The 8,244-nt window shown below is 40.1% G+C and overlaps 1 protein-coding gene across 1 annotated transcript; it reads right to left on the bottom strand.

The window, feature by feature from the left end:
- Positions 1–6,861: 6,861 nt before the first annotated feature.
- LOC102827884 (olfactory receptor 7G3-like) lies at positions 6,862–7,797 on the bottom strand. The gene has a single exon (XM_006877408.1). The coding sequence runs from the start codon at positions 7,795–7,797 to the stop codon at positions 6,862–6,864; it is 936 nt and encodes a 311-aa protein (XP_006877470.1).
- Positions 7,798–8,244: the final 447 nt, after the last annotated feature.

The following is an 8,244-nucleotide window of genomic DNA, read 5'->3' as shown; positions in this document are numbered from 1 at the left end:
CAACAATAATATCTCCATAGTTTCTAAATTTTAGTTTCTGGAGTCTCTGCTATCATTTTTTTTTAAAGTCTCTTTTGGTTTCTTGTATTACTTTGTACTTATTTTTGTATGGTAGTAGTGGTGTTTTGTGGAGTCAGTTCCAACCCATAGCAACCCTGAATATATTTTCTGAGTCTGTAAATCTCTGTGGGAGCAGAAAGCTTCATCTTTTTCCTGCAGAACAGCTGGTAGTTTTGAACTGTTGACTTTGATGTTAGCAGGCCGACTCGTAACCACTAGGCTAACAGAGATGACCTCGACACATTTAAAATCATGGTGTGCTCTGTCTGATAATTGGACTTCTAAAGAGCTTGGCCCAGGATCGGGCAATATTTCATTCTGGTGTGCATAGGGTCGCTAAGAGTCGGTTCTGACTTAATGGCACCTGACAACAACAAAGAGCATTCTGGTTGTATATCTTGCAACTCAGAATTATTGTTTTTCTGGCAGTCCATATCATTTTATAGGCTTTCTGCTCACATAAAGAGTTAAAAAAAAAAAAAAAAAACCCCTGAGAAACCTGATACGAGGTCACTATGAGTGCAAACTGACTCCAAGGCACTTTGCAACAACAGCAACTTCACTCCATGATTGATACAAGATCAAAACTCAGTGAAAATCAGCAAGACTTGAAAATGATTAAGAAATTCATCACAACTTTGTATTGTAAAACCTGCTACAAAAGACCTTTTGAAGTGTTAGGAAACAAAGACTGAATTCTGTTGTGTACATGGTGGTTATGAATCAGAACTGACTCAGTGGCACCTACCAACAACACAAAAACACACTTGCCAGAAATTACCCAGTGAAAGCCCTATGGTTCACAATGGTCTAATCTGTAACCTCATGTGGGGATGTTACAGGGAAATGCAGTGTTTCCTTCCATTGTACATGGCGCACCATGCTTTGGGGGTGACTTAATAGTAGCTAATAACTGTAAGAAACAAACATCATTTCTATTTGATGTATGTAGAGCAATGCACATTGTCTTATTTTATGCTGCAGGATAAGAACTATCGGTTCAAAACCACAAACCATTTGTTGGAAACCCTTTACAGGTAGCTTTGAGTTAGACTCAATTCAAGGCACTTAATAATAACAACATAACAGAAATACTCCAAGTACACCACTTTAACAAACAGAATTTTTAAATTTCATAGTGTTGAAGATTTGTTGTTAGGTGCCAGCAAGCTAATGAATGGCTCAATAAACATTTAACAAATAAAATCATGAAGAATATATGTTCTATGAGCTCGACACAACTCTGCTGAAGTCAATAACAAATGGATAAAAAGAAATCTTGTGTTTATTTGGTTGTTAGGTAGTACACTCATCTATAGCTCCTGTAAGTTAAGTAACAAATCACAAAGGACTTTATTCAAGCACACGTCCTTGTATAAATCCCAGCAGATATGAGGACAAAGAGGAAAGGGTGATGTTGTTGTTGTCAAGTGCCACAGTATACTAGTATACAGTTCCAACTCATAGAGACCCTATGCACAACAGAACTAAACACTACTTCATCCTGCACCAACCTCACAATCGTTGCTACAGTTGAGCCCATTGTTGCTGCCAATGTGCCAATCCATCTCATTGGAGGTCTTCCTCTTTTACTCTGACCCTCCACTGTACCAAACATAATAACCTTCCCCAGGCACTGATCTCTAATATGTCTGAAATATGGACAATGAAATCTGGCCATTCTGGCTTCCAAGGATCATTCTGGCTGAATTTCTTCCAACACAGATTCGCTTCTTCTTTTGGCAGTCTGTGGTTCAGAAGATTAGAAATCTGAATTCAGGGAATCAGCTCTAGGGGGAAATGTCTGTATTAGCTCTGGAGAAAAATCCTTGTCTCCTTATAACATCTGTTGGTTCAACATTCCTTGGAGATATCCATATGTTTTGGCATCAATCATCCTCTGTGTCTAGAAGGTTCTGAATACAGGGAGTTTAAGTCCAAAGACATGTTCCATTCCCAAAACTTCTTTCCTGGTTATATTCAAGTTCATATTTCTCTGCTCATTTTTCTCTCCTTTTATCTCATGTAAGATTAAAGGTAATGCAGGCCACATCCCAGGAAATTCCCCTTATATCAGATTAGAACTGTGACTTGCTTAATGGTGTTCCATCTTATCTTAAGACACTTTCAACTGATTGGTGGATCACTTCAAATTATGTCATGGGGATAATTGCATCATTACTAATTGGCAAATTATATCATTCCAGCACGATCTCAACACAGGGAATCATGATTCAGCTAATGAATGTCTCAATAAATGTCCAAGGATTAAAATCATGCAGGATATGTTCTATGACCACAACACAACTCTACTGAAGTCAATAACAAGTGGATCAAAATAGGTCTTTTGTATATTTGGTTGTTAAATAGTACATTCATCTATAGTTCCTGTAGGTTAAGTAAAAAAATCACAAAGGACTTTTATTCAAATATATTTCCCTGTATAAACCCCAGCAGATATGAGGACAAAGAGAAAAATGAGGTTAATTCACAGAAAAGGGAGAGGATGCTATTGTTATCAAGTGCTATTGAGTTGGTTACCACCCATAGTGACCCTGTATAGGGTTATCAAGGGGTAACTGGTGTGTTTGAAATGACAAAATTGTGGTTTTAAACTGACCTTTAAAGAGGTCGGACCTTTGGAGGGCTGGAGAAAAAAAAGGAAGACCTCCAATGAGATGGATTGGCACATTGGCAGTAGCAATGGGCTCAACTGTAGCAATGATTGTGAGGTTGGCGCAGGACTGAGCAGTGTTTAATTCTGTTTAACTGGTTTAACTATTTAAACTGTGGTTTAAACGGATGTAGTTGAGTGTTTATCTTATGGCACCAAAACAGGACTCCGAGGGTGGTGTTTGTTGTTGTTGTTAGGTGCCATTGAGTCGGTACTGACCCATAGCGACCTTATGCATAGCAGAATGAAACACTGCCTGATTCTGGACCAACCTCACTACCATTGCCATGCTTGAGTCCATCGACGGTACCACTTTGCCAATCCATCTCGTTGGGGGGTCTTCCTCTTTTTCTCTGACCCTCTACCTTAACAAATATGATATCCTTCTCTAGCAACTGGTCCCTCCTGACATTATGTTCGAAGTATGGCCTCCAAGGAGCACTCTGGCTGCACTTCTAACACAGATCTGTTGGTTCTTTTGGCAGCCCATGACACTTTCACCAATATTCTCCTCCAACACCATAACTCAAAAGCATCAATTCTTCTACGGTCGTCCTTATTCGCTGTCCAGCTTTCGCATGCTTATGATGTTAAGGATGACTTAATCAATATACTAGTATAGAAGCAAATGGGCGTCCACTGTACATTCACTAAGTTCAAGACTGTGCACATGATATAAATTCATTGAATATTAAGACATTAATGAAAGCAGTTGATTTTTAGAGTAGTTTTCAGCTTACTGAAAAATTAAGGATAAAGTATAGGGAGCTCCCTTGTAATTCCTTGTTCCCTATTTAATTACATTTTTTCTAATACAGACTTATTAATGCATATATACAGTGAAAACGATGACAATTGGAACTAGGATGAGACTGGATTGTTTTTCTGGTTCTGCAATATTTCTGTTTGCCATTACAACTGATCACTTGTTTACCATTATCTATTAGTGGAAAGTATTAATTTTTATTCTCTGACAGGTTCTGGCTATCAGAGGATTTACTATAAAATACATTGAATAATCTCATTAACATTCCTTGCCGGAAGCGCTTAACTCCCCTTGCTCGGCATGGCCACAGCGGGGAGAGAGACAGTATGCACAGCAAATGACTCTCAAAAGCTAGTCTCTATCTTCCCTTCAAGTTAACTCTGAATTTACTTGTAAAAATATATAATATGGCAATATTCACAGCCTTTCACTATGAGTTCTACAAACCTTAGGAAAAACTGGCTTATCAACAATTGCTTTCAGCTTCGGTGGATTGAATACAAAGAGAATTGTGTAAATTACTCCCTTTCATAGAAAACCTAAGTAATTGCATTTGTGAGACCACAAAAACAGATAACAAATTTAGAGTCAAGCTGACCTACTCCCATAGACCTCACCACAATTAGTCACTAGCTAGAATTCACAAACCCCTACGTACAAGCACCTGCATAAACAAGCAGACAATAATGAATTTAAGTGAAGGATAGTTTTGAATCGATAATCTACACTTCTTGCAGCAAGTAGCCAGGTTGGGTTTTATGCCACATAGCTTCCAAGTGATTTAATGAATACCTTTATTATGAAAATAATAGTACACTATGTAGGATAGAAAGTTGATAATCTTTTACTAGAAACAAGAAGAAACAGTTTATTCACATACTGGGAAAGGAGATGAAGGTCAGTCTGAACATCACAGAAGTATTTTTTTCAAGGTTGTCTAATGACCAGGTGCAAGAATGTTGTGACTGTGTAATAATTCAAGAAAAGATGAAAGTGTCAATTCATGCACTGTGTAGTTTTAAAGTATAAAAATAAAGATTTGCTGAGCTGGGCCGGCAGAGAAAGCAGCAGGAGCAGAGAGCAGAAGCAGAATGCAGAAGGCAGAGCAACAGCAAGCTGACTGAGAAAGCCTTTCATTCATTCATTCTTTCATTTCTTCACTACCGACTCCATGTCTCCTCACGTGTCCCACTACCTCCGCGGAGAGCTAGACTCCCCGCATGAATGGTGCCCAATGTGGGGCATGAGTAGGTAATCCTCTCTGATTGTTTTGGCACAGCTAGGACGCTGTGTCTCCTCTCCTATCAGGCATGAGCAGGTAAGTCTCTTTTGATTATTTCAATGCAGATAAGCCTCCATCAGAGGACGCTGCAGGTCCGCCTGCACAGATAGGCCGATTCAGAATAGAGGTGGAAAGTTTATAGAACTGAGAAAGAGAAATGGGCCATTCAGAGTCCAAAGACAGATGACTTTTCATTGCAGTCATCAAACAAATGCTAGTGAAGAAAGGCATAAAAGTTAGCTCCAGCCAGCTAGGTCATTTCTTACAATTTGTTCAGACCTGCTGTCCTTGGTTCCCTGAGGGGGGAACTGTAAATTCAGAAACCTGGGAAAAGGTTGGTATAGAGATGAGGAAGTATTACTCCCTTAATGGACCTGAAGATGTTCCAGTGGAGGCATTTGACCTCTGGAAATTATTTCGTGACACTTTAGATCCTCGTCATGAAGCTACACATACTTCCTCTTCATTAATGGAGAAATCTCCTCTCTTGCCTCCCCAATCCTCTGCCTCTCCTGTTTAGAATGATAGTAACCTAGAATCTGACAATCCTGGGCATGATAAACTAGACTCCGAGGATCAGATCTTGTCGGAGGAAGAAGCTGATAAATGTCATTTGGCGGATTGGGACTTTCGTGTTCAGGAAAAGCTGCCTTCCTCCCGTCCTTTACTCTCTCGACAGGCTAGTCATGGTTCAATTAAGGGGCGAGCTCCTAAGCTCAAATCTCCTTTACCGAAGAATTCTTCCAAACCTCCCCCTCCTCTCCTGTGAGTTGGGTTTCGAGGAGCTCTTAAGGAAGCCGAGAATTGTGGTGATACCACTTTCTCCACTTGCTTTCCTGTCATCTTTCAGGATGATGATGAGGAGGATCCTACATGGGAACCTCTTTCCTATAAAGTTCTTAAGGAGATTAAAATGGCTTGTAGAGACTATGGTCCTGTCTCTCCTTACACCATGACTCTTGTAGAAAGCTTAGCTAGCAAGTGGATGGCTCCTTAAGATTGGACACAGGTGGTTAAGTCTTGATTCACAGGAGGTAATTTTCTGTTGTGGAAGTCTGAATATGAAGATCAAGCTAAAAGAGAGGTCTCTGCTAGAGATGAGTCTTCTGCCCTCCCTAAGCTTTTGGGCAAGGGAGAATGGGTGCAGCCTAGAGATCAATTGCATCAATTGAATAAAAACACCTTATACTGATGTTCCTGTCTTGCAGTTCAGGCTTGGTGTACTTTGCCTCCCACTACTAATAAGGATGGTTTAAGTGAGATTAAACAGAAATCAGATGAGCTTTATGAAGATTTTGTAGCTCATCTTTTGCAGACAGTTAAAAGGGTCATTGTTAATGAGGAAACAGCAGAATTCATGACTAAACAATTGGCCTTTAAGAATGCTAATTCTGCTTGCCAAGCACTTCTCCACGCTGTGCGAAAATCTGGGTCTTTGAATGACTTTGTCTGCCTTTGCAAACCCCTCCTTTTTACAGGGTGTTGCTACTGCTGCTGCACTGCAGGGGGAAACTTATCCACAGTTTGTTAAAAGGTTGGGTCATGGGGACCCTCAAAAGTCAGCCAAAGGCGATTTTAATTGTTACTCTTGTGGGCAGCCAGGATACATAAGCCGCAATTGTTCTGCAATTCCTAATACTAGTATTAACATGCAACATGACACTGCTTGTTTTACACATAGAGACACTGAACTCAGAGTGTTACGTTATTTGATAATTGGGTGGTATAGCTTCCACTCAACTACTAACCTAGTTGTTGGAGGCTCAAGTCCATGCAGCACCGTAGGAGTAAAGGCTGGTGATCTGCTTCTATAGAGATTACAGGCAGGATGACGCTGTGGAACAGTTTTCCTCTGGATCTCATTGAGTCATCTTAAGTCAGGATCAACTTGACAAAAACGGTGGTGATTTTGGTTTACTTGTAATTTAGGAAACAGAAGTCAATAAAAAACGATTTGACTTCACAGCACATTTATTGAGTATCTGATTGTAAGAACTGAATTATAGAAGGGTCACAGTCTCTAACATACATGGCATTTCATTTCTTTTGACTTACAGAAACCTGTGTCCAACAAAATCACTAAAAGTAAGGTATTGTAGAAATCATTTTCTTCAAGGCGCCTTTTATATCCCTGTTCCTCAGACTATAGATAAAGGGGTTCATCATGGGCGTAACCACTGTATACAACACAGAGACCACTGCTGAAATCTTTGGGGACAGATGAGCTGCAGAGCTAAGGTAGACTCCAACAGAAGTCCCGTAGAACAAGGAGACAGAAGACAGGTGAGACCCACAGGTGGAAAAAGCCTTATACTTGCCACCAGTTGAAGGGATTCTCAGAATAGAAGAGACAATGCGAACATAAGAGAAAATGATCCCAGAGACAGGACCCACACCCAATATGCTACTTACTAAATACACCAAGATGTTATTGATGAGGGTATCAGAACAGGCCAGTTTGATGATCTGAGGAAGCTCACAGAAGAAGTGAGGGATTTCCAGGTCTGTACAGAAGGACAGACGCAGTATCATCAGACTATGGAGCAGGGCATTCATGATGCTAATGACCCAGGACAGTAGAATCAGCAGCCCACAGAGGTGGGGATTCATAATGACCGTGTAATGCAGAGGGAGGCAGATAGCCACATACCGGTCATAGGCCATCACAGTCAGCAGCAAATTGTCCATACACATAAGAACCAGATAAAAATATCCCTGAGTAAGACAGCCTGTGTAAGTGATGGCTTTGTTCCCTGTCAGGATGTTCAGCAGCATCTTGGGTACAATGGTAGAAGTTAAAGATATGTCCACAAAGGATAAAATGGATAGGAAGAAGTACATGGGGATGTGGAGGTGGGGATCAGAGCTGACAGCCAGGATGATGAACAGATTCCCAAGCACAGTAATCAGGTACATGGACAGGAACACCCCGAAGAGGAAGGGCTGCAGTTCTGGATCCTGTGAAAGGCCCAGAAGAAGGAATTCCAGGACATGTGTGTAGTTCTCTGATTTCATGATGTTTGTTAATATGTCTGAAGCAGAACAAAACAGTCACATTGACCTATTTTTTAATACTTTAAATTCTGGTAATAATTAAACAATTATTTCCCTTAGCTTCCTCTGCTTTTTCTTTCCTCCACCAAATATTCCTGAATAGAATTCATATATCATGTTTTTAATGTCATAAGTATAATAGGAAACACACACTGCTTTAATTTTGGGAAGTTTGCAAGCTTACACATGATTTTTATATCTATGATTCATTTCTAGTAGTCTCTTTATACACCTTCAAACATGATCCAGACAAACCAGTATTTAACTCCAATCATTGGGGACCCCTTGTATGTCAGAGCAGTACTTCATAGGATTTTCAATGGCTGATTTTTGGAAGTTAATCTCCAGGCCTTTCTTCTGAGTCCTCTCTGGGTGAACTTAAATGCTCATCCTTACAGTTATACTGTT

This window comes from Chrysochloris asiatica, unplaced genomic scaffold (genome assembly GCF_000296735.1).
Source record: "Chrysochloris asiatica unplaced genomic scaffold, ChrAsi1.0 scaffold00493, whole genome shotgun sequence".
Lineage (NCBI taxonomy): Eukaryota > Metazoa > Chordata > Mammalia > Afrosoricida > Chrysochloridae > Chrysochloris > Chrysochloris asiatica.
The sequence above is the reverse complement of the archived record's forward strand: the minus strand, read 5'-3'. Positions and strand labels throughout refer to the sequence as shown.

Excerpts from the sequence above, each read along its gene's own strand:
- LOC102827884 (XM_006877408.1), bottom strand. The coding sequence starts at position 7,797 with ATGAAATCAGAGAACTACACACATGTCCTGGAATTCCTTCTTCTGGGC.